The sequence below is a fragment of the Acomys minous genome (assembly GCF_964271855.1).
Source record: "Acomys minous genome assembly, chromosome: 2".
In the NCBI taxonomy this organism is placed as follows: domain Eukaryota; kingdom Metazoa; phylum Chordata; class Mammalia; order Rodentia; family Muridae; genus Acomys; species Acomys minous.
Window position 1 is genome coordinate 86,927,556 of NC_140484.1, and position 27,113 is coordinate 86,954,668.

General features: G+C 49.6%; 1 protein-coding gene across 1 annotated transcript in view; it reads right to left on the reverse strand.

Annotated features, from left to right (window-relative positions):
* Window positions 1-27,113, reverse strand: part of SERGEF (secretion regulating guanine nucleotide exchange factor) — a 207,603-nt gene that overhangs the window by 41,764 nt on the left and 138,726 nt on the right. The window contains 1 exon segment of the mRNA XM_084773936.1: window positions 26,752-26,788. Coding sequence (XP_084630062.1) covers window positions 26,752-26,788 — 37 coding nt within the window.

Below are 27,113 nucleotides of genomic sequence, written 5' to 3' on the forward strand. Positions count from 1 at the left end.
ACACACACACACACACACAGCATCTCCCTTCCGTCCTTCAGCTCCCTCCTCCAGGCAGCTGCTGAGATTTCCAGCTCACCCGCTCTGTTGTCTTTCAAATGCTTATAAAATTGTCCTTAAACTACAAAAAAAATCTTAACTTAGAAAGTGGCAATCTACAATCCGTCTAGAGCCCTGGTCACAGTCCTTCGTGTTCGCTATTCCTCAAGACTACACCCAAACCGTACTTAGGTCAGGTGCCCAATTATTTGTCATCAACCACAGGTCTTTCTCACCTCTACTGTTGCCCAGCTCAGCATCCACTCTTACCCACAACAGGGCGAAGCTTTCCTTTTTCTTCCCACACCTGGCCTTGCACGCATGTTCAGACTCCGTGCTGGGAGATCGCCTGCAAATTCGAGATTGAACATGGTCCCCTCTCCACACGTGTCCACCTCTGTTCCACATCTTTCAACTGTCCCCATGAGCTAAGGGTAAAGGGGCCATTGCTTAGCAAGGCCTGGAGGGGCCTGGCGTAGTCTCCTCCTTGCACACCCTCCGACCTCCTCATCCTGACAGCACTGAGCTGCCTCTCGCTCAGAGGCCCCATCAGTTCAAAGCCTAGAAAGCTGCCCTTCACCTTCTCCCTCCTGGTCCGCCCTCAGCTCAGAGGTCCCTCACACCTCCCTTCCTTAGTGAGCCTCCAAAAGGGCTCCCTCTCCGCTCATCAGTACTGGAAAAATACTGAGGAGGAGGAGCCTAGTGGGAGGAAGTTAGGCCATGCAGTGCACACCTTTGAAGGGACTTTTGGCACCCTGTTTCCACCTTTCTCTCCCTCTCCCTTCCTCTTCTCCTCTCCTCCCTCCCTCCCTCCCTCCCCCCCTCTTTCTCTCTTGCCATGAGGGGAAGCAGCTTTGCTCTTGCATAGTCTCCACACCACGATGTGCTATGCAACATGGAACCCCCAGACCAATGGAGCACGGGCTGAAAGCTCTTAATAAACAAGCCAAAATAAACCTTTCCGTTTTAAGTTTATACCGCTTCAGGTGTTTTGCTACAGTAACGGAGAGCTGTGTAGCACAGCCACCGTTGCTGTCATTACCACAGTAACATTTACTGAGGACTGGCTTAGAACGCATTAGGCACTAGGCCGAGTAGCACACTGGCAGAATCCACTGAATCCTCACAGTCTATCACTAGTTAGACTCCTGCTGAAGAAATACTGAGAGAGGCTGTGCTCACACGCTGGGGCCAGGATTTGAACCTTGGCAGGGCTCTAGAATCATAGTCTTAGTCACAAACAACTGCTCTACAAAACGAACTGATGATGCCCACGCATGGTGACATCTTAAGATTCCACACACTCGGAGCTTAGGGTGGCTGCTGGCATTACTGTGGTGCGGGAGGCATTGGGAGGGAGGGGCTTCATCACTCGCCAGTTTGCTCAGGACAGATTAGTCTGGCTTCCCGTCTGGGGCTGAAATTGCTTGTTACAGCTTGGAAAAGGAACTCTTCTGAAAGCAGTGGGGGGGGGGGGGGCATATCCAACACAGGGCACGCTAAGGGCAACTGTCACAAACCCAATGCACAGATCCCCGGCCCGGAAACAAGTGGCTCATAATGGCCCGGGGTCTCTTGAGGCAAGCCCAGACATTGCCTAGGGCTGCACGGGGACTGAGCCTGCAGCAGTCTCTTGGATTCTTGCTGCTTCTGTTAATCCTGCTGAGCTCAAGGTGGAGTAAGATGGGATCCATCAAGGGGCTATGCCTCAGCCAGTGAGCCAGGAGCTGACCCTGCACCATCCTGTCATCTGCTGGGTTGTAGCCTGGAGAGAAACTACCCTTTCCAGTCTCCCTCCCTACCTTTTCTATCGCTCAATATTGAGCAAGGGGGGAAAAAAGAGAAGGAGCTAAAATATTTACGTCTTTATTTCAGGTTGGGCATTCTTACAACCGCAATTTAGCAAGCCAATCCCAACAACAAGCATGAGCTGTGGATGCATAATCCTCATCAAAGAAACTAAAGTTAAACAAGAGACGCAGCCATGGGCTGGGAGGTAGCGTGCTGCACAAACATGAGGACCCGTGGAATCCCAGAGCCCACACAGCAGCTCGTGTCTGTAATCCCAGCATTTCCGTGGCTCAGACAATAGAATTCCCAGAAGCTCCTGGGCCAGCTAACCTGGCGAACCAATTGGCCAAAAAGAGAGCCTGTTTCAGACAAAGTGGACAATGAGGACAGACATCGGAGGCTGTTCTATGACTGTCACATGTGCACAGTGTGCATACACATGCCTGTACACGCACACACACACACACACACACACACACTCATGCATGCACACGTAACACACTCGAATGTGCACACAAACATTTAAAAGGAGAGACTACAGAGTAAAAGGGGGAGGTGAGACTTACACCCGGTTTTGCCAGGTCTCCCAATCTGCGCCTGTTCTATTTATGTTTTGGAAGAGATTTATAATGACTGAGCTTTCAGGACAAATTATGACGATTACTTGGATGTGTCTTAAGTGGTAGTGAAGTCATGAAAATGCATTTGTCTCCTTCCTTCCATCACCCCTCTGCTGGCTGAGTTCTGCCCAGGTGCCAGGCGCCGGATGCTGGGTGTAGAAGACACAGAGGTAGTAAGATGGGACCCGTGCTCTGAGCAGTTTAGGGACTAGTAAGACAGGCCTCCTAGGGGGGAAAGGGCAAGGGGGGCAAAAAAGGAAACTGAACAAGAGAGACGAGGGAAAGGACCCTAAGACACTAGAGCCAGAGGAGTCCTTGGAGGACAACCCCAAACCTGGCTGTGTCACCCAGCATCACGGGAGTGGGGGGTGGGGGTGGGGGTGGTGATTATCAGAACTGAAATTTCCCAGTCGCCAATTATAATTACCCCAGGTGACTGACTGGCTGGAACTGACTTACAGGCGGGTAACCTAGCTCAGTGAGAGGGTCAAGAGCAGTGGGTAGCAGCAAAGGGGAGTTAGGGCTGCAGACTCAGGCATCCACCTGCAAGTCTCCGAGATGTAAGGTGTCTTTACTGTTAGGTACCGTCCAGTATGTTCGTTCTCACATGACGTTGTGTATACATGGATGAGCTGTTCTCAGTGACAACGTGATGTGTCTACTGGAAACTGCTTTTTACAATAGTAAGGCGTGGAAAACGGGCCACTTTAGATTAAGACTGCATATGGATATACAGAATGGACAAGGGTTTTTATAATAATCAAGGACGATGTTCTTACCCTCCCTGGCTTCTGAACGTCTTCCTACGTAATCACTAGAAGCGAGAAAACACTATGGATTCACCAAAGGGAGTTATCTCAGTGTGCCGGTTCCTGGACAGCGGTGGAGAGGACAGAAGAGCAGGGGCTTTGACATCTACCAAAGCTCTGCAGTAACTCAGCACTTCCTCGTGCGAAGCGGGCTGTCCCAGGTACCGCAGGAAGATGGGCCTCCTGCTGCAGGCTGTGAGGAGCATCAGCTTCAGCTTCCTCCAAGCACTGGCTGCAAGTGGGCGGTGGGCAAGGTCCAAAAGCACAGGAGGCTCTGAGGACAGCAGGGCGTGGGGGGTAGCCCTTCTGCGGGTCCCCCTGCAAGCTCACGGCGGCTTCTTGCCAGCTGTCTTCACCCAGGGCCTTCTTTTGCAGTTACCCTGTATGTGTCAACCTACTCGTGTTTTAGGAACTTGGTCAGCAAATTCTCCACGCCCTGCTCCAGTTCTCCATGCTGCTTCATGCCCATCTTTGTGGCAGTCTTGGTACAAGCAGTTTCAGCCTCGGTTCACTGCCGGGGGTCAGTGATCACAGTGTACCCCATCCTCTTCTCCTGGGCTGCAAGGGGGTCCGGGAGCACGGCCAGAAGCACAGGCAGGGAGACTCTGGGAGGTTCCCAGAAGTCCCAGGGGCGGGAACTGGAGGGAGGTAGGGAAGCAGCTGCCACCACAGGATGAATCTTGGTCCTGGATGACTGGCCTCCCTACCCTGGCATCGCTAAAACGCTGACAAGGCACACCTTCCTCATAGCCTCCCCTTTCCCTTCATACAGGAATAGATTAGATTGGCCTGCGCCCCTGCGCCCCATTCTGAGCCTGAAACTGCTGGTTTTCATTTTGCTCTCCTTTGCATTCTGTGCAAATGAGCAAGGCTGGCAGTGCGGCTCAATGACGGATGCTTATAACTTGGAACTTTAGGCTGTGAAGCCTTACAGCTAAAGGAAATCGCCATTCTCCTCCTCCTCCTCCTCCTCCATCCTCATTGGATGATAAGTAAACCAAAGTCCAGAGAGGGACATAGATTCTGTTGGGGGAGGGGGAATGGTCTTGTTAATGGCATACCTAGTATAGTTTCAAATGTGTTTGTTGGATGAATGAATGAATGAATGAATGAATGAATGAATGAATACGGTTCTTCCAAGGTCACCCAGGCTGGGATTCAGAAATGTCATCAGTCCTTGCCTGGAGAAGGGGAGATGGTAGGAGGGGCTGCATCGGCCCCTGCAGGGGGATGTGCTCTCTATCAGAAGTGCCAGAATACAACCTGGGAAACAAAGTCTCAAGGCTGACGGTGCCTGCAGCCGGGGAGTGGGCTTTGCTCGGAGTCCTCTGTGCTGCATGTACTGAATCACGGTAGTAAATTACTACACTCTGTCTGTAAGCCCACGTCAGCCCGTGCATCGTCAAGCACCCCGCCATCTGTCACGGAGCTGCAGGGCATGTGGGAAAGGCTGAGTTGGACAGACGATGTCACACTTTACGCGTCTAGAGGAACAGTGTGGGTCGGCTTGGGTTTGGTTCCCAGGGGCCTCCATGATCAGGTAGCACCCGAGGGAGGGTCCTGGGCACCCTGAGAGTCCTGACTCTGCTAAGTCCATGTAGAGAAAGCCAGCTTTCTACTGTTTACTGAGCAGAAAGAGTCAGAGGCATGGCACTTGCTGGCAGAAATGACCCCAGCATGGGATGATGGACTAGCCATGTAGCCATGGTACTGGAGTCTCACGCTGGACTCCATTCTGGCTCAACTGTGCAATTCTCGTGTAGCCTTGAGCAACCTCTCAGGTTCCTCACAAGCCCAACACCTGCCTCAGAGCAACTGCAGGGATGAGATGATCCTATCAAACTACAACAGTGGCTGGCGTGCAGCAGGTGGGCAACATGCTATCCCACAGGCAAAATGTTTGCTGACAGGGAATCTTGGTGGTACACAGGGTCTCTTAGACAAACCCTCTGTGTCTTAGGTACATGTGTGCTCTGTGCCCCAGGAGCCCCACCCTGCTGATGACAGAGGCAGTCATGTGAAGATGTCAGACTTGCCTTCCTCACCTCCACTCCTCTGCCTGTGTGAGAAGCTGAGAACGTGTCCTGCTGAGAGGGGAGGCTGCTCGTCTCTCAGGCAGCACCGCTGCAGCCCCTGACCTACTTTCTTACTAAAAATAGCCCCTTCTTAGGTCACCGCCGCCAATTGAATTCCACTGCCTCACTGCACCCTGGGTGGGTGGGCACCGCGGCACATTTGGAGAGCTGGAGCCTCCATTTGATGAGGCACTGCTGCCCACCAAGTGTGCTGATCCGTCACGCCTGGATGGAGGGCAAAGGCATGCTTGCACACAGCTAAGGTGGGTGGCGTGCCTTGGGAAAGTCACAACTTTTCTTTGCATCATATATTTGGAGATAATAAAAGTAACCTCCAGGTGTTGCTTTGCAGGTAAAAATTGCTGTATAAGGCACCCTCTGAACAGAACAGGTGCTTAGTAATGAAGCTAGTAGGACTGTTTACCATCTGGCCTGCTGTGCAACAAGACCAGCCCGCTGGAGCTTCTTACAGGTGAGCTAGCAAGGAACCCATCCATCCTGACAGAAGAAACGAGCCCGAGATAGGGCTCAGCATAAAGGGCTTGCCTTACGTGTGTGAAGTCCTGTGTTCAGTCTCCAGCAGCTGCCTTGAGGAGGACCAGTGCTCCCTGCACTATGGCCTGTGGCTCTCCCTGCCACTTTCTTCATACGTGGCTTTTGAGTTCTCATTTTAAAGATCTGATGCTGGTCCTCAGAAGTGTGGTGCTTCTTAGTAAGTACTCAAATGGCTCGAGGTGATGGCCCCTGTTTATCTAAACATGCGTCCTGGCTGTTCATATAGCTCTCATTTTTACTAATTAATATGAATTGGTAATTAATTAATTTTACAATGTGAAGAAGAAGCCACATGTGGTAGCACCTGCCTACAATCGCAGCACCCAGGAGACAGAGGTAGGAGGATTGCCACAAAGTTCAAGCCAGCCTTGCCTATATAACGGACTCTACACCAGCATGACAGTGAGGGTTTGTCAACAACAACAACAACAACAACAACAACAACAACACACACACACACTACACACTACACACTACAAAATCAAACCACGGTAGTACCGGAGGTGGAACTCGGGACTTCTGACATGTTGGACCCTGGCCCAGCTTTTTCCAAATTAAGAGCCTCCCTTAGGAGGGAATTTGAGGATAAGAGTTAAATAAATTAAAGTAAGTAAATATCTTCAAAGCTCTTGGCAGTCTTTTCCAAAGGAGGCCCTGCAGATGAGGAGGTAAGGCACCAAGAGGCAACATGACTATCCAAGTCACATTGCTGAACACAGGCGAGAAGAGAGCAGCCTCCAGCTGGGTCCTCTCCTTCTGCAGTAGGATAAACGTCAGCGAATGCGCTGATCACTTCGAACGATAGTGTGTTAGGTGAGCAACGGTCTTCGGTAACACACCCCCGATTACATGAACACAGCACATCACCTGAAGGTGTCCAATCTCATCTGAAATACCTCCTGGCTTCACAATCAAATCCTGGGGATCTCAAACGCATCTCCAGGCCATGGGTACTCACTGTCAACAAATCCACACACAGCCCTTAGCCTCTGGCTTTGCAGCACCTCTGGATAAAAACTAAGTTTTACCTACAGGATAAAAGCTCCCTGACTCCTGTTATTAGGGGTGAAGTAAGGGCGCCGTTCTTCTAAAGCTCCCGGAGTGCATCAACTTCAAAGAGATTTCTAGAATTTGATGGGCTCAGGCCAGGCCAGGCCAATCCTTTGTTTTCTATAACCGCAGAGGCAGGTGTCCTGGTAGCCTGGGACATGACGAGATGTCATGAGAGGTGACAGTGGGAGATGAGGGGACAATAATAAGAGCTTCTGTGTGTTAAGGACCTTTCAGGCCAGGCGCAGTGCTAGCTTCTCTATTAGAATCCCTACATTAATGTCATTTCAATGATCCCCCCACCCCCGACATCTTTTTCTAGGTGGCACTGGGGACTGATCCCAGAGTCTTGTGTGCACACTGTACCACAGAGTTGGATCCTAGCCCCTACAATCATCTGAATTTTACAGATAAGAAACGTTAGGACCCAAGAAAGGCTATGCTATCACTAAGCGGCAAAAGCAGGATTCAAACCCAGGTATGTCTGTCTTACGACACCGTGTCAGCAAATGCCACTACAGTTCCAGTTCTGATACACAGCCCCAGTGGACACGCATGCTCTCCGCTCCAGCGCCTCCTCATGTGTGATGTGCAGATAACTGTCCTGCCCCTCAGGCTCAGCGCGCTCAGCGCCGTTGCCATGGTGAAGCAGTATAACACCTGCGGAAGACCCAGACAGATGTGCAGATGTTAGGAGAGCCCTGCACCTCACACCTGGCAGCTGAACACCTCACCGAGGTCCTCTGCCATCTAAGGAGAGTTTTATTGCACTCCTGGACTGCGCAGCTTCTTTCAGCAGCAGGAAGTGAGTGGCTGCAATGCGTTTCCTACTGACTTTCAGGGAAGAGTGGAAAGAAGAGGTTTTTATACTCCGAGTAAACCCATTAACCAAAATACTGCACTCCGGGAGCACCCTGGGGAGTCTCGGTTCCTCAGAATGTTTTCTGCCCTATCACTCAGATGCCTGGCTTGTATTCACACAGTCCCACCCACCTTTCCCTGGAAGGCAGCTTTTGGAAAAGCAAGATTTAGCAGAAGGGGTGTTGGGTCTTGGATTCTATTGTTAAGGGGTTAGTTCAAATGGGTTGAGATCATTTATTCCAGCTTCTGAAGTGTTTGGTGAAATATCAAGACACCTGGGCTGGGGCTCCACAATTCTGCTCACTGGTTGTGTAACAGTGGACAAGACGCCCAGCCTCAGTTGCTGTCCTTTTATATAAAGCAGAAGTGATATGCGGTTAAACTCCCGAGCCAGCATTTCCTCTGCTCTACAGCCAATACCACGATCACTTAGTAGTGACTGTGCCGTGGCCTGTGCCGGGGCCTTTACCACCCTCTTGTCCTCACAGCCCTCTGCGAGGCACTATCATCTCCACCAATAGTCGGGGAACTGCATCCACAGGAACCAGAGAGCTGTTGCACTTTCAAGTTAGCTGTCCTAGTTAGGGTTACTAGTGCTGTGATGAGACACCGTGACCGAAAAGCAAGCTGGGGAGGAAAGGGTTTATTTAGCTTACACTTCTAGGTCACTGTCATCATCCAAGATGTGGGGACAGGAACTCACACAGGGCAGGACCCTGGAGGCAGGAGCTGAGGCAGAGGCCACAGAGGGGTGATGCTTAGTGGCTCCCTCAGCCTGCTTTTTTTTATAGAACCCAGGACCACCAGCCCAGGGAGGGCAGCACCCACAATGCTGCCCCCATTAATCACTAATCAAGAAAATACCTTATAGGCCTGGCTACAGTTGTATCTTCTGGAGGCATTTTGTTAATTGAGGTTTTCTCCTCTCAGATAACTTTAGCATGTGTCCAGTTGACATAAAACTAGCGGATACATTAAGATTCAAAACTCTGGAGCCGGGGGGTGGTGGCGCACACCTTTAATCCCAGCACTTGGGAGGCAGAGGCAGGCAGATCTCTGAGTTCAAGGCCAGCCTGGTCTACAAAGCGAGTCCAGGACAGCCAGGGCTGTTACACAGAAAAACCCTGTCTCAAAACTCCAACTGCCCCCCCAAAAAAGATTCAAAACTCAGGTCTTGACTGGAAACCTATGCATCCAATCACCAACCACATTCCAGAGAGCTGTTGCCAGGAAGAAATGAGGTGCCATTACTCTGAGATGCCTCCTGGGTGATTGGCAGTGTGCGTCCATCTTCTCCAAGACATGGCTTTTTACACTATGGGCCAAATAACTAAATGTGGGGATTACAAAAATCTGGCAACAGCAAAAAGTTTATGAGCACACAGTGACCAAAAGTTAACTCAAAATCAAGCTCATGATGCGTATGAGGTGTTTCTGCTAGTGTGCCTCTGTGTTGCGTCGTGTGACTTCATGGCCTCCTCAGTTCTGCACACACTCTATACTGTGCATGCCGTCACAACACCCAGCAACAGCGGATAAGCCACCACCTCAGCTTAGATAAGATTTTATAAACTGTAGTGTATTCACTGCTCACACCAAGTACTCTGCTCTTACAGAAAGGTAATGGTTTCTTTCTAATATTTTCCTAGTCTTGGTTCTCAGTAGGTAAGCATAAAATTAGTATATTTTTGGATTTTAGTATGTTAGAATGTTGGATTTTTAAAAAACTGCCATTTGAGTTGCAGGTTTGAGTTTCTTTCTTTGTTTTTTTTTTTTTTTGTTTGTTTGTTTTTGTTTTTTGTTTTTTTTAAGTTAAAGGAATTTAGGCTTGGGATTAGGACAGGATTTTTTAATAATGTCTGAAATGGCCCTGGACATGCTTCTGCTATTTTGTTTTATGTATTTATGTGAAGTGGCATTCTCAACATTTGTTGTTATAAGATAAAAACATGGGCCGACTCTGAAATAACACTGCAGATGCTCTACGCCATGCAGTACACAAACTCAGCTGAGACGTAATTCTTCTCATAGAAATATCCAAGCTGGCCTGTCCCATTAGTATGCCATTTAGCTTACATAGTTAATAAATATAAAATAGCCTATGTACCAAAGAGCTATTTTAAGTTTCTTCATGTCTATCAATAAATGTTTGGTACTGCTTTATATACTTAGATGCAGGAGGACCATAAAAACGTCTCAGGGGCAAAGAGGGTCACTACAGAAACCGTCTAAGCAGCTTCATCCAGGATCCAAGAGTACAGAGGCGCTGCAGAGTTCATGCTCCCACGGGCGCAGTGTGGCCACAGGGGTCCTGTGTTAGCATGTGATTCTTGAGAACAGAGAGGAGAGTCTTATGTGGTGAGGTGGCTCTTAACTGAGGTGGCCCTCAGATTTGTGAAATTAGCCATACTGTGAATGGAGGCAGGGTTACGGGTGGAAGTCCTCCCCAGTCTTAATGGTAGAGAGCTGAAGGTGCTTTGTCAGTTAGATGCTCCTGGAGGAAAGTGACCTGTCACATCTGCAAGGAGCACAGCCTCCTCGGAACTAATGGCGTCTGACCGAGGTGACTGCCAAGAGTACCCTGTCACATCTGCAAGGAGCACAGACCTCCTTGGAGCTGATGGTGTCCATCCGAGGTGACTGCTAAGAGTGACCTGTCACATCTGCGGGGAGCACAGACCTCCTCGGAGCTGATGGCATCCGTCCAAGGTGACTGCCAGACACTGGTGGGAAGAGGACGTGACTAGAGAGCAGGGCCTTGTGTCGTCAGAGAGGCTGGATGCAAAATGGAGCTGTGACTCCAAACGTGCACGGAGTCCCTGCTTCCGTACCCAGGACCAGGCTGTCGCACCTCTCACCACATCGCCCTACCCAAGGTACTCAGTCCCACAGCCGGTAGCCACAAGAAGGTGACAACTGTGGATCTCGGAAACAGGAGAGGGCTCGGTGGAGAAAGTGCTCGCTGTGCAGGTACACAGGCCAGAGTGTGGACCCCCGGAGCCCATGTTAATGGCAGGCGGACACGGCAGCGCTCCTGTAACCCCAGTGCTTGGAAGGTGGAGACGTGCCCAGAGCAAGCCAGCTGACTAGAAGACCCTATGGGTGAGCCCTGGGTTTAGGCTCTGCGTAACAGAATGAAGCAGAGAGTGACAACCTCAGGCCTCCCTGTGCATCGCCACACATGTGCAAAAAAACACATACATGCATGTGCACACTCTCCGAGTTTCCTTTCTGTGGCTGGGACAAACCACTCTGGCCAGAAGAAACGTACGGGAAGAAAGACTTATATTTACATTTGGCTTATACTTCCAGGTCATGGTCTACCATTGCGGAAAGGAAGGGTGGGGACTCAAGCTTGATGTAGAGGCCATGGAAGGCCTGTGGGTCACTGGAGCTGTGGCCACACTAAGTCCTTTTTCCCCACTTTCCATCATCACTCACCTACGTGATTGGCAGCCTGGGTCAGGTGGCTGCTGTAGCCTCTGCCTTTGCTCTAAAACTCTGATATATCAGAGGAAGAACAGCATGCGGCCTTGAACCCTGGGCTCGGGATTCAGAACATTTCTCCAATCCTTTGGCAGCCACTAATTGTCTGATGACTAATTATGCATGGGGGGGAAGGGGGGGGAAGACACTCGCTCCATCTCCCTGCTGTGTCCTTCACTTACAAGTAGACCAGCCCCTGCCTTATATGACTGCGGCAATGATTCAATTAAAAATTCAAATGGCAAAAACAAACAAACAAAAATCCTATTCGTATGGTGCCTGGCATGAAGGCAAACACATATATTAGCTGGCATTCGTTTTTGCTTGTTTGTTTGTTTTGGAGTGAGTTTCTCCTGGGGCACTCAGTCCCTATTATCTACAGACTGGGTGAGAGGAAACCTGGCCTTGGAAAGAGGGAGAGCAGAGCACTTTGTCCCAGGAAGCCTGGCTGCCCTGAAGCAGTGAGCCACTACAAACAGCCGTAAATCACACCTGTACTGTATGCATGTACAAACTAATGACTCCATTTTGTTTCCCCCCCTTAGGAAGAGGCTTTGTATATATGAACTCCTAGTGAGGACGTCTTGGTACCTATAAAGATGTCTACCAGGAAGGGCTGTGTGATGGTTAGTGTTTTTAGGTACACAGAGTCTAGACTCACTGAGAGATGGGCTTTTGGGGAATTATCTTGATTGTGCTGAGGTGGCGAGAGCTGTCCACTGTGGGTGGGGCCATTCTCCACTAGGATCCTGGACTGTATGACTGGGAACGCTAAGCAGCAGCATGATTTGTCCATCCTTCTCTCCTTGACTGTGGACGTCATATGACCAGCCCCTGCTGCTGTGACTTCCCCACCACAAAGGACTACACTCTTGAACAGTGAGCCAGAATAATGCCCTCATCTCTCTCTCTCATTGGTTACTTTTGTCAAGATAGTTTATCACAGTAACAGTAAAAGTAACCAAAAATGCTGACTGACTCCTTGCAAAAGATAGCCAGTTAAGCCATGGGCACAGTCCCTGCAGAGGCAAGAATAAAGTGCCCATCAGACATGCTGCTCTGACATTACCAAAGGCATCACAATAGCGCACCCTATGGCAGGCCCTCACGGGAGAAAGACCACCTGTGTATCCAAGAAGGAAAAACTGGTGCCACTACCTTCCTTTGTAGAAAGGCTCTTGACCTTGGTTACTCAGCTAATAGTCTCCACCCCGACCTCGCACCCTGGCACTCGCCTTGGATGGTCCACCGGAATTTCACATTCAATTGCATTTAAAAACTTAACGCTTACCACCTTATTCAAAACCTGCCCGTTCCTCTCCGCAGCTGTTCCCTCCTCAATGGGGACACATCTCTTTGGTGCACCAGGCAGAAAATGGGCATCGTCCCTTGCATCTGAGCCACTTGACCTGACAAACTGCCTTTCAGGTCTGTCTCCCTTGCCATCGCCCCCTGCCCCTGTTTCCTCACCTAATTGGGAGGAAATAGGCCAGTCTCCTTCCATGACTCTATGTTTCCAACCCCTCTACCACCAGCTTGGCTTTCATGCTGCCTCTAGAAATGATCTCCTTAAAGCACAGACCGGGCCGGGTGATGACGGGTGTTGCCAGCACGGTATTGTGCAGATGTGGTTAAAGCAATCAGGAGGCTCCGTGTGAGGGAAACGGATGTAGCTGCTTTAAGAGAGGTGCTTCCCTGAGGAGCAGTGCAGCCTGGTGGTGCAGCTCAGTTCCGGCACCACTGTTTCTTAACAGTACGCCCTTCCTGACAGTGAGCCCCAAGGATGGATCGGGCAATCCTCACAGCTGTGTAGACCCATCCTCACTCTAAATTCTTTCACTTACACTGAGCCTGTTTCTCTGATGGAACCTTAGCTAATGAATCCTTGGATCTAAAGAGAAGTCTTCTATTGATGGAGCCACTTAGATGGTAAAAAAACCAACAACCAGATCAGGCCAAGCTTTGTCAAAATCTCTCTGCACCGGGGCTACACAGGACAGTGCCCTCCTTCATTTACCTTCTCTTCCTTGTGCCTGACTGTGAAATCTGTATGATAGTGCCCGCCTTACTATTACTATAAACAATCAGCTAATAACACATGTAAAGTGGGTAAAAGCAAACATGGACCAGTAACGTCAGCTATTGCTATGTTACTATCACTATGGCTCCTTCACCAAGTAGACCAGGCTTGCTGGTCACAGAGACCCAAGGATCTACCTGTCTCCACCTTCCCAGTTCCCATAATACCAACAGATACCACCACGTGTGTGTGTGTGTGTGTGTGTGTGTGTGTGTGTGTGTGTGTGTGTTTTAATGTGGGTTCTGAAAATCAAACTGAGGTCCCTGTGCTGTGATGGCAAGCCCCATGCAAACTGCGGTATCTACCTAGCCCCTTTCATTTGCTTTAAACTACAATCAAGTCCTTATAACAACCCTAGGGAGATAACATTTAGGGATGTTATATATAATATTTAGGAGAAATATTTAGGAAATAAGTGTGTGCTCCTGCAGCACTGGGCTACGGCGGTTGTGGGGAGTGAAGATTGTGACACCTCCAGTGTCTGACGAGCAGAAGACACCGGGAATAAGCCCCAGCAAATGGCTCCTGGTGCTGTGGCCCAAAGGGCAAGTCAGCTTCTCACTTCAGCCTTCATTTCCTCTCCTGGTGTCTGTTTAAAGTTGCTTGAAGCCCAAGGTTCTACAAGCCCAGGCATCTCCTCACAATGACTCTCCTAAGAGCCTGCCGCTCTCCTGTGGAGAGGACGCAGCCTTCTCCTGTGGCCCGAGCTTTTGGCCAGCCTCATGTGGCGACATCCAAAGTTTGGTTTTTGAAGGCACATGTTGAAGAATGCCCTGTCTCATATTTTCCTTCTTGTTCTGTGATGCCAGATTTCTGCATGTCCCTTCATGGCTCATCTCACTCCCTGGGCACGTGGGAATCCTACCAGAGGTGCCGCTGCTTGGGTAAAAAACAGTAACTCACAAAATGCTCGGAATCCCTCAGCTCCGCCTCTCCTCCACGCTCCCCTCAAGTCTGCTCTTGGTCATGCCTGCCCCATTCCCTGAAAGCCTGTTTTCTTCCTCCTACTTCAAGCATCATTTGGGAAGTCACCCCAAGCCCCACTGTCGGGTGAGGGAGCCAGACTTATGCATGATGACAAGGTGGTCTCGGGAAGTGCTAGTGCCCGCAAGATTTGGGGGATTATCTTACAGGAGTCTCTTAATTTATCCATAAAGAAAGGGAGGAGGAAAGTCATCTGGATCCAGTGACCATTTGTCTAGTCCTCAGGTCTCGCCTGACCCTGCCACTGTATGGCTCGGCCTCTTAGCGAGCGAATAAATCCAGAAGCAGCCAAATGGGCAAACGGGACGCTGTGGAAGCTCCGCTCAGGAGCCACTTGAGTCGATAGTCACAGCAGCTCCTCCCGGAAGAGCTATGGTTGCTCCCAGAAGGCACAGGGGACTCCAAGGGGCAAAAGGCAACAGGCACAGCAGCCACAGTGTAAGCCCAGGTGTCCCCAGGGAGACAGACACACCCCTACACTTTGCCCAAGATTGGACTCACTGGCTCATGGGTTGGACTGTGTGGCCACTGTCAAAGCTGCCCAGCTGCTAGATACAACTGGTCCTTGAAGGGCTGAGCGCTGGTGACACACAGTGGGACAGAGCCTGGCCTCTGACCTCTAGACAAGGGCTGTCCGTCACGGCAGCTCTGCTGCTGCTTTCTTCTGTCTCGTGCACACTAAAGTGCAGGTGACCCTGCTTGGAAGGCTGACTAACCAAGTTTGACCTTTACAAGAGATCACACTCTGCTAGTTGGGATCCGGGCCTCCCCTCAGGTCTTGATTTTCTAGCTGGGAACCTGAGACAATTCTTATCTACTTTCTATTTCATGAGGTGATGATTAAATGAGCATTTACACCACCCCCACCCCGTGGGAGGGGTAATTAAACCCCGGGTTTCATGCACGCTACGCAAAGGGCCCTGTGACTGAGCTACATCCCCAGAACTCAAATAATAACTGATGTGACAATATATGCAAAGGGCTCAGAGCCGTGCCAACACTTAGCAGCTACTCAACCACCGTCACTGAACTTTTGCTCTGTAAAAGAGGGACCGTCCTTTCCGTCCTTTACGCAGTCTGTTTATTTCTTATACTAGTTGGCTTCTGAAGTATTTTGCTTCTCGGCTCCACTCTGTCTGCGCAGTAAAGTCAATGTGAGTGAAGACTTGGCCCCATGCAGCGCTAAACTAAACTGTCTTGGTGGGCACCCCTTGTCCCTTAGGCCTGACTCCCATTTTAAACCTCTCCCTGCCTTGCTCATGTCCGCCGTTGGGCAGAATACTGCTCTCTTTCTTCAGCCGTGCAGGACCCACCTCTATCACAGGAATTTCCAAAGCTAACCACACCTTCCTCTCGATTTTTCCTCCTATTCCGCCTCCCTGCCCACCCTGCGCTCATTCACTCACTCACCCAGTCACTATTTACAAGCAAAGCTCGTGACAGAGTTCATCCAGATCTTTCTCCTTAAATGTGAGCTTTCCAAGACATCCCAACTACCATACTTCTCCACAGTCCCCCAGAATGCCATGTGTCATGCTATCAGCGACAAGTGAACCAAAGGGAGGGAACAGTTATGCTGCCCAGTCGGTATTTAAAAGGCATCTGAGGGGCGTGTGTACACTGCTCAGGTTTATTATGGTGCCACACGTCACAGACACAAGGACAGATGCTGAGAGGTGCAGGTGGCTTCAGAAGCCATCTTGTCCAAATAACTAACTGCCTGGGGTTACAGCGTCAGCCACTGCAGAGACCAGGGCCCGGTACTCGCACAGCAGAAGGATTTGGGTTTACTCCAGTTCTCCACACTGTTTGCCTTCCGCTCACCTTGGTTATTAGATTCGCTCTCTCAAAGCTCCCATTGACTTCTCCATCTCTAAGGGCAGAGGGTCACGGCTGCAGCTTCTGCTACCCTAGACAACTCTAAAAGAACCAGAGAAATGTACAAAAAACGTCATGGGCACCTCTGTGCTGAAAAAAAGGGGCCAGCCTGACAGAGTAATTTAGCAAGTATGGGAAGGAGCCTGTTCTACAGCCCGGCCATGTCATCTAAAATGACTCCTGTGGAGAAATATAAACAACCCTTCTTCAGGAAAAACAGCAGAAGAAAACAACAGCAACAACCAAACAACACATTTTCCAGATGTGGAAGATTCAGCCATGTTTCTGGCTCAGTGGAGAGGAGGAAACTGTGGCACCCAAGCCACCAGGCGAGACAGTGAAACAAACCTATCAATTCCACAGTTGGAGTGAGACAGGGGCGGGGCAGAGCGCTGAGCACCAGAGCCAACGGAAGCTCTCTCAGCATCCGCTCACTCCACGTGGCACACAGCCCAGGAAGCCCCTTGAGGAGCAGCGCCAGCCCCTGTCGGAGCAGCACCCACTATCCCCCACCCTGACCCCACCACAGGTGAGCTGGGGAGGTCCCTTCGTCGCTTTGAGCCTTAGGGCTCCTCTGGTAGCAACAGGAGCCAGGAAGTCAGCCAAAGACTTCGATCAACAGTATTGAGATAACTGAGCGGCCATCTGGAGAATAATGAAGTTGAATCCACACCTGACATTCTAAACTAGGATAGATTCCAAATGGATCAACGGCTTATAATCTTTTCTTTTCTTTTCTTTTTTTAAAGAAGAAAATAAAAGGCACCGGGCCAGAGAGATAATGCAGTCTGTAAAGAATCTAAAGAGTCTAAGTTTAATTCTTAGGGCCTGCATGTCTGTCATCCCAGCTCCTGGAAGTGGAGACAGGTAGACCCCTGGCTCAGTGGCCAGCCAGCCTGCCCTACTTGGCAAACTCCAGGCTAATGAGAGAAAAAAATATATATATGGTATATGGTACTTGAGGAGTGACACTGAGGCTGAATTCTAGACTCTCACACATGTACATACATGTGTCCTCACGGCCACCTATGGAGGGCCGCACCAGCTTAAAATCCAGAAGCCATGTTGAAAGGACTGATACATTGAATCTCTGCCAACACAGAGTTACATGGCAAAAACCATAAAGGCAAAATAAATAAAAACACCAAAAGTAAAAACGAAATAGAAAAACTCAGGAAATTATTATATGTGCAATGATACCACAGAGAAAGGACGGCTCTCCCTTCGCAGACCACTCCTAATAACCAGTTGTCCACGGGGTGGGGGGGGGGGGGGGGGAGCTATCAGCCGTCTAGGCCTCTCTAACAAAGTGCCCTAGCTGTGACCGCTTTTAAGCAGGACTTTACCACTGAAAATCTGGGTGCCGGAGCTACAAGGCCAAAGCTGGCTTTGCATTTGGTGGAAGCTCTTTCTTACAGATGGCACCCGCGGTACATCCTCATATGGGGATATGGACAAGCAAGCTCCTTTGGGCCTCTTTTGTAAAGGCATTAATATTTCTTGTGGGACAGCTGCCATGGCCTAGTCGCCTCTCAAAGATCCCATCTCCCACATCTGAGTGTTCTGCACATGGCTGTGGGGAACGGGGAGAGCATGGCCGTCTGGGCCCTGTAACACAGGGGCAGGATGCCATGACAGGAATAGCAGCAACCACCCAGGGATGTCTGGCCTAACCCTGCAGCCTTTTCATATAGGATAGATGACAAAAGAGAACTGAATGAGCAAACGAAGGGAACGGACTGGCTGACATTGCCACAAAGACTGTGCTAAGTTACCCAAGTGGGCCCCCTGTAGCATGAGGCTGGATGGAGCGAGGAAGGGAGGAAAGAGTCAGGGTCAGAAGATGCTGGAAGAGAAAGCTCCCATCAGCCACTGCTGCCTCTGAACATAAGAGGCAGCAAGTCATGTCTGAACAGGACATGGGCAGTCCGTGGGAGGAGGAAAAGGTGACAGATTCACTCTAGAGCTACCGGAAAAGAAAGAAACAGATCACCATCCTACTTTTAGCCCAGAGATCCGTTAAGACTTCTGACTTCAGCCTTAAGATGTGTGTGTGTGTTGTTGTTGTTGTTGTTTTACGTCATTAAACTTGTTGTACTTTATAACAGCAGTGAAGAAACCAATATAGGGATGAAGCAAACCTCCTCTAGGAAGAAGTGTCAGTGGCCTCCATGGGAAGGATGCTGAACCTTACTTACAATAACTAAGATGACAAGAACTAAAAAGGCCAAGGTGTGGGGGGCGGCTGGGGGCGGGGTGGTGTGCCCAGGTTATCCTGCAACTAGTGATCTTCTTTGTCTCAGTCATCTGAGTGCTGGGATAGCACAGTAATCTTTGAGGAGAACAAAGTAGGAGGCCTTCCAAAATATCATCATCATCATCATCATCATCATCATCATCATCATCATCATAATAGTAAGAATCATCTCAAAACACACTCATATGTATATACAATCTCTTGAGCTTTAGCTGAGGGGTCTTTGCAGTTCAGTGGGAAAAGACTAAACTTTTTAATAGACAGTTCTGAAGCAGCATTTTTAAAAAATGATTTGAGGTAGATTTTTAGTTATAGACGTAATAGACAAAACAAAATTTCACATAGAAAACACAGGGGGGAAAATGCCACGATCTTGGAGAAGGTCAAATGTCTTACATTGGGTACCAATACCTTAAAGCAGTGAAGAAAAGGCTGATAATCTGCACTTCCACACAAAGCAGCCTACTGGCAGAGGCAAGTACTTTTCATACCATCAGCTTCAGCATTTTAAAAGAAACACGAATTAAAATCGGTGAGACGCTGCACTAGACACTCATCAGAATGGCTGACAGCACGTGGGGAGGAGACAGCACCAATGAAGCCCTCACAGACTGCTGGCAGGGTATCAACTGGTACAACTGCTTTAGAAAAAGCTTTCGCAGTACTGTGGTAGTTACCTTTACATTGCAATGAAAAGGCTCCATGAGCGAGGTGACATAAAATAAAGTACTTCTGGGACTCATGAGTGAGGTGACATAAAATAAAGTAATTCTGGGACTCGCAGTTCCAGAGGGCGAGTCCCTGGCCATTATGGCAGGGAGCACAGTGGCAGGCAGGCAGGCAGGCGGGCGTGGTCCTGGACCAGCCACTGATGGCTTACCTGTTGAGACAACCACCACAAGGCAGACAGAAAGCTAACTAGAATGGGGTGGGATTTTTGAAGCCTCAAAGTCCACACAGTGACATGTCTCCTCCAACAAGGTCACAGCTCCTAATCCTTCCTAAAAAGTTCCACCAACTGAGGGACAAACATCCAAACCTACAAGACCCTGGAGGCCACTCCCGTCGCCACACCACAGGGCCTGTGGCTAAACACACTATCTGCAGCTCCTCTTTTTAGTCACACATGCAGGGGACACAGCAGCTTCCCTCAGAAAATCCCCAAGACAGAAATCTAGATGTCCACCAACAGTCAGTGGATAAATATGACGTGATACAATCACAGAGAGGAATTTCAACCAAGCAACAAAAAAGAGCTGTTGCTGCAGAGAGCATGGATAATTCTTGAGACACAATCTGTTGGTCAAAAGTCAAACAGTGGGAGGGTGCTCTTTACATGATGTTCAGACAAAAAACATCTTTAGAGAGAGAAGAAGAGAGTCTCCCCCTTAGGGAGTTATAGGCTGGGGCGAGTCCTTTGTGGTGCTGGAAATGCCTTGGATCACACCCTGGGTGGTAATTTCTTGGATGCCTACTTTGGTGAAAAGTCACTATTCCAAAAACTTAGGATTTAAATGCGTTACATATGTTCCATAAGTTTAACCAGAGCAGTGACCTGACAAATAATTTAAGAGAAAAGTGTTTTGTTCATGATTTCTGAGGCTCCAGTCATTGTGTCAAAGAGGACGCAATAAAGCAGCTCGTGTCATGGCAGCCAGGAAGCGGACTGGAGCGGTAAGAGGGAAGTGGGTGGGGCAGGAGCTAAGAACACATTCAAGCCACCACCTCCTCTAAGCAGGTCTCACTGCCCACAGACCCATCACCTCCCGAGAGCCTATTCAAAATCTGAACCCATTAATGAACTAAACCACTCATGAGGTCAAAACCTCCGTGGTCTAATTATCCCTGGCGACACTTCACAGACACTCACCCTGAGGCCCTCTCAGATAGGCAAGATGCCAGGTGCCTTAGCAATTGCTTGTCTACTTCTCAACCCAACCAGGCTGACCATCCAGATGACTCGTCACAAATGGCACATTCCTGTGTTAGCATGCCTGTGCGTGCACATACATGTGTGCATGTGCATATGTGCATATGTGTGTATGTGTGTGTGCACCATAACACAGGTGTGGCAGTCAGAGGACAACTTGCAAGCATCAGGTCTCTGAGGCTCAAAGTAAGTCGTGGGGCTGAAACTCAGGTTGCCAGGCTTCGAGACAAGTTCCTGTATCCACTGAGCCATCTTGCCAGCCCATAAATGTTATGCTTCAAGTTCAAAAGTAACTAACAGGGCTGGAGACGCCCCCCCACACCCCGAGTGGTTAAGAGGGCCGTCTGTTTTTGCAGAGGACCTGGGCTAGACTCTCAGCACCTACAGAGCAGTTACCAACCTTCTATAACTCCAGTCCCAGAGGAGCCAACACTTTCTTCTGGGCTCCATAGGCCCCAGGCATAAAGGTATGTTTAGGCAAAACATTCATACGCATAAAGTTGGAAGGAAAAAAAAAAAGCCAGGCATGGCGATGCACGCCTTTACATCCCAACACTCAGGATGCAGAAGTAGTTAGGCATAACTCTGTAAGTTGCTCCAGAACAGCCAGGGCTGTATAGAGAGGCTCTCTCTCAAAACAAGACAAAACAAAAAAAATTAATTAAAAGCCACATTGAATATCTATTCACCTGTCACACCAGACTGGCAAAAATCCAAACCTTTACAACCCTCTATTAGGGACACTGCAAAAAAAAAAAAAAAGAAAAAAAAAAAAGGACACTGTTGTATATTGCTGGTTGGAATGAAAACAAAAAATGCTATCATCCTTACGGAGGCAAATTTCACAATGTATTGCAAAATTAAAAATAAACTTCTTTTGTATAATAACTTCACTTCTGGAGATGTCTTCTATAACTACACTTCCCCACAGTGACATAACAAAGTTCATGGCAGTCTCATCACTAAGCTATGAAGATGAAATGGCGTCATCACAGAAGGCATTTATAGCCTGCCTGTCACACCCCACAGAGGAACATGCAAGCCTGAACACGCCTCAAAGCACTCTGCAAAGCCCCAGGGTTCAAAGGTATCATTGCTAGTGCCATAAAATAAAAATAAAAAAGTAATTTTCCTCTATTACGTTTTTTTTTTCTCTATTAAATTCTGGCATGGCCCTGCTTGATGGGTGTCAGGCCAAGGTCAAATGCTTCCCATACATCCAGCAAAGGCTCACGGGTTCAACAGCTGGAGATCACCAGTGAAATCACGCAGAGACTATCATCTCAATTTGGTACGAGGACTGGCTTTGCTTGGGAAAGTGGGGACCATGCTTCCAGCCAATATAGAATCCTTTAACAAAGGCTGTGTGGCAAGTCTTATGCTCCAGAAATACCATCACCAATAATGTTCTTTTCAACCTGGGGAGTATGGAGAAAGGCAATGTAGCCATCCCTGCCTGCCTGCCTGCCTGCCTGCCTGCTCTTCTTTTTGTGTATGTACATGTATGTATGTGTGTATGTGCTCCTCTGTGTGCACATGTGTGAAATTCCCCAGGAGCCATTCCCCTTGCTCCCTCACCCCCCCCCCGACCCCCCCAGTGTCTGTTACTGCCCTGGAGGCCACTGAATAGGCCAGGCTGGCTGGCCACCAAGCACAAGATGTGATAGTTACTGTTGGCTGTCAACTTGATGGAATTTACAGTCTCCATGGAGACAAATCTCTGGGTGTGTCTATGAGGGATTATCTAGAGTAGGTTAACCGAGGTGGGAACACTCACCCTAAAGGTGGGTGGTACCCTTCCCTAGGCCGAGGTCTCAGAGGTAGTGAAGAGGAGGAAATGAGCTGAGCATGCGCGCGTTCGGTGGTCTCCACCCTCTGGCCTTCCGGTTGCCACGCCCTCCTGCCACGATGGACTGCTCGTCCCCGGAACTGTGAACTAAAACCAACTCTGCCTTCTTCAAGTTATTTGTCAAGTAGAAAGAAGTGAGGAGGTACAAATGGCTGGCCCTTTGCTCACTAGCCTCCCCGTCCCGGCTAGCGAGGGTCTTCCGAGGAGCGTGGCCATGTGACCAGCCGCACCTCTGCCAACAGTAGCCTGTCTACAATGGAAGCTATGAAGGGAAATCCTGGGTGGAAAGAAGTGAAAAAAGTTGGGCAGTGGTGGTGCACGCCTTCAATCCCAGCACTTGGGAGGCAGAGGCAGGTGGATCCGTGTGAGGCCAGCCTGGTCTACAATGAGAGTCTCGAAAAACAAAAAAACAAAAAAACAAAACAAAAAAAAAAAAAAAGAAAGAAAGAAAGAAAGAAAAGAAAAGAAAAGAAAAAGAAATGAAGAAAGAGGATGAATGAGCCGGGTGAATGAGCCCAGGTAGCTGTGATGTGCAGACACAGGGCAGGAACTGGACGTGCCTACGCCGCCCAGGAAGAGCCACTTCTGGGGCGGGCATCATGTTGGCGAGGTTACAGACTGGGAGTCCAGCTCAGCAGGGCAGGGTAGCCGCAGGAAGCGGGAAGTTCAGTGGGTAACGCAGTGATGACCAAAGGACTCATCTCTCTCCTGAGCTGTCATCTAAGCGCCTGCAGGGCTAGATCTTCCCAGGGAGGAACTCACGCCACCTGCCATCCTGCCTCACCACAGGGGCCTGGTGGCACATGCCAAGAAAGACTGAATTGGGGACCTAAGAGAAGAGCTCACCCAAACTGCCAGAGAAAGGGAGAGAGAAGAAACCAGATGCAGATAAAGTCACCGCACAGCATGCGTTTCTCTGTAGGAACCTGAACCGTGGCTGCCAAGAGGCTTGTCCTAGGCTGGATGGGCAGAGCCTGGGTCCCTGCCTGGGAGATAGATTAACAGAATCCCGACTGAGAATAAATCTGGGTTGGCGCTGTCCCAATGGCTGCTGAGACGTCCAGATCCCAGACAGGGTAAGGATTCATCTTAACCTCGGCCTCTACAGCTACACGCAGATTTCATCCAGGACACTGACGTCCGGTATGAAGGCACATTTTTCTCCAGTCGCTATGGCTCCCAGGGAGCCCCTGGGCATCGGGCCCTTTATAGTCAATTATAATTGCCCCCTTCTATGAGGTCTTAGCAGATAAACATAACAGCTAACATCGACCCCTTTCCTTTGAGCCAGCTAGGATTGTACTAACAACTGTATAAGGTCAATAACGGAAACATAGACTGTTACTGCCTCGGGCACAGGCCACGGTGGGTGTAAGAGGGTTGTCCTGGAGGCAGGCAGACAGCTCGACCATGCATACTTCTGGGCAACCTGTTTAACCCACGCAACCTCTGCGTCTCATTGGTCCACAGTGGGTTAGAACGCATTTACCTTGTGGAGTTGGGTTTACTCCCTAGGACAGAGTAAATCTCCGCGCCATCCCATTGCTCTTCTCTGACTCACTTCCCTTTCCAGGCCGTTTGGTCTGGTACACATTTGTTAGCCACTCGGGCACCTGCCCATGAGCAACGTCTGGTTTCTTTTTTATCCCCCTCCAGTCTACTCTGGAAGTAGTCCAAGTCTCTCATGTGGGGAGGATTGTCCCAGGGACTGGTGCTGGGCTCAGAGTGGACTACAGGCAGAAGCCCATCTGTTACAGCAGCGGCAGTGTGGCTGGAGGCAGCTGAGGGGAGCTGAGGGGAGCTGAGGGTCTCTTCTCCATCTTGCCTGGCCTCTCTTGCTGGCCTCCAGCCAGGGCGAACGGGCAGTAGCTTCTCACTTGTGCCTGCAAAGCACGCACTCTGCAGGGCGCCCGCCGGGGACTGCATTACCCCAGAGCACCTCTGACTCTCAGCTGGCAAGCAGGCAGACATCTGAGAGTACTGTGATGGGGGTGGGGGGGGTGGGGGGTTGGGGGGGCTACCTCCCCTGACCCTGGGGGGGGGTCTCTGTTCAACACACTGAGCCAGTCCCTGGGCACTAAGGACAAAATGTAAATCATACTTGTGGGGCTGGAGAGGACCTGGGCTCAGATCCCAGCTCCCACATTGGGGGGGGGGGATGGGGGTTCTGATGCCCTCTGACCTCTAATGGGTACCTTCATGCACATGGTGTGTATAAACTTATGAAGGTATGCACACATACACATAATAAATGAACAAATAACTTAAAAGGCTTGCTTTTTATTATTATTTCATTTCTTTTTAGTGGGGTAGTACAGGCTCTCAGTACGTAGCCCTGGTTAGCATAGTACGTAGCCCTGGTTAGCATGGTAATTGTCTCGACCTTGCAGTGACTGTACTGTCTGAGCCCACCACGTGCATGGATTACAGGTATGTACCTCCACACCCAGCTTAATTATTTATTTGCTCCTATTTATATTTTTATTGTGTGTGGTACTGGAGATCAAACGGTGGACCTCATGCATATGAGACACGCACTCTACCTCTAAGCTACATCCCACCCCCCACCCTCAGCACAATGTCTGGTTTCAAAAGGCTCAAACACTTGTCCAGCTCACCCCCCTCCCACCCCCCCCCACCCCCCGACTCCGACAGCCTAGCTGAGATACCATGGGACACGTCCCTCTCCCAACAAAGGAACACGGCACTGGAGCAGTTCTCTACCACTTACCACTTTCCACGCCGAGGTAAATCAGAAACAAAGAACTATGCGCAAGAGGCAACTGTGAACTTTATCTCACCTGATGCCCACAACAGTCCTGCGCTTAGGAACAACTATTCCACCACACAGATAAGGAGGGGAGTGGGGTTCACGCAGAGATGAGGCCGGTTCGAATCACCACCGCTGTCTGCCCACTGGCTCTGCTCTTTCCAGGCCCCAGGCTGCCTCTGCAGGGCTGCTAGCTTGGCCCTCTCTTGTGGCTGATTTGTGAGCTTCGTGCAAAGGGTTGAAGGGATTCAACCTCTCTGTCCACGCTGGACCCAGGGGAAACTACGTTCTTCCATCCAGCGGCGACAGCAGCAGCGGCATTGTCTTAATTACAGCCAGGCCATAGCAGTCGCGGCGTAAAATATCTGTTCCTGCTGCAGAGCAGGCGGGCTGATACATCTTCTAGCTCTTTCTCTGACTCCAGCTCCTCTGCTTCCCCACTGCTGGTGGTGGCCTCCCCCTGCTGCCCCTGATCCTCACCCCAGTGCACATGACACTGGGGACCTGCAAACAGTGCCTTGAGCCACTTCCGGCCTGGGCAGCTGTGTCGGTCTGGCTCAAGTCAAGAGTGCCTACAGGTCTGTCTGGAGTCAGCTGGTCTCCATGGTGCTGTGCTTCCCTTCTGGAAGCCAGGAGCCCCAGTGAGGACACTGGAACTGGCAAGAGGTGAGTGGTAGGGAGTCCTAAGACGCAGCTGGAAGGAACTGTGACTTCCGGCTTTAAACTGTCATCGAACTCACAGGTAGGAGAACTGAAGCCTAAGAAAGGCCACCCGTAATTTTAGTTATGTGCAAATGTGTCTGTGCAAGTGAGTGCAGTGTCCATGGAGGCCAGAAGGGGGCAGTCACAAACCCGTGTTACCCAGGGCCAGCTAAAAGGAAGCCTCAATGAACCAGGTTTGCATCTGATGGAGAGTTTCCTGGTGCAGCCGTATACCAGGCAACGAGGGCCGGGAGCCAAGGCCTGTGCTTTCAGGGACAGGGCCAGACCAAGAGGAAAGAACTTTAGAATGGGTTTGTTCAGAGAGCCACAGCGTCCAGCCCAACCCCCAGTTTTTTGTTTTTTGTTTTAAAGATTTGTTTATTTATTATTTATACAGTGTTCTGCCTACATATAAGCATGCATGCCAGAAGAGGGCACCAGGTCTCATTAGAGATGGTTGTGAGCCACCATGTGGTTGCTGGGAATTGGACTCAGGACCTCTGGAAGAACAGCCAGTGCTCTTAACCTCTGAGCCATCTCTCCAGCCCCCAACCCCCAGTTTTATGTCTCCTCGGCTATCCATGATGCCCATGACCGTGAATTAGATCTTTAAATGTCATTTTCTGAGTCAGGAGCTAGCTCAGGCATGTTCAAAAGATATTCCATGATACAGGCTGAAGTGTTCAGAAAACGGACTTGTAAGAAATGCTTTGTCACCAAAAATGTCCCCCAAATCTTCCTCAACTCACTCACTCTCTTCTTTCTCTCTCTCCTCTCCCCCCTCACACCACACACACACACACACACACACACACACACACACACACACACACAAACACACACACACACACGATGTGCTATCACCATATATCCCAGACTGGCCTGGAACTCAGGTTCAGCTTCTGGGATGCTGGGCACAGATGCACACCACCACGCCTGGCTCCCTTAAGAGTCTTCTCCAACTCTGTTCATTGGATTTCACAATCAACTGTTATCAGTGTAAAAAATTACTTACTAATTACTGCCAAATTGTGTTCCGAGCCACAGGAAATCTGTAAGAGTAAAGAAAATACATGCTATTAGAAAAAAAATGTATAGCTATCTCACTTAGGATGCTTTGTGATCGTGGTTGTTTTATAATGACATGCACATTCATTTTTGGCAAATTTTAAAAAGACGTAGAAAGGAGCATCATACACAAAGGTTAAAATTATAATTATAACATATTCACAGCCACATAAAAAGTCAGTGTGAAAAAACATTGAATAGGAATGCAGCAAGATGTTGTAGTTGTCTTTAGCCAGTTAGGCTACCAATGATTTTTTTCTTTCTGGGTTTTTTTTTTTTGAAGCTTTCTTCTTTTTCACCTAACATTTT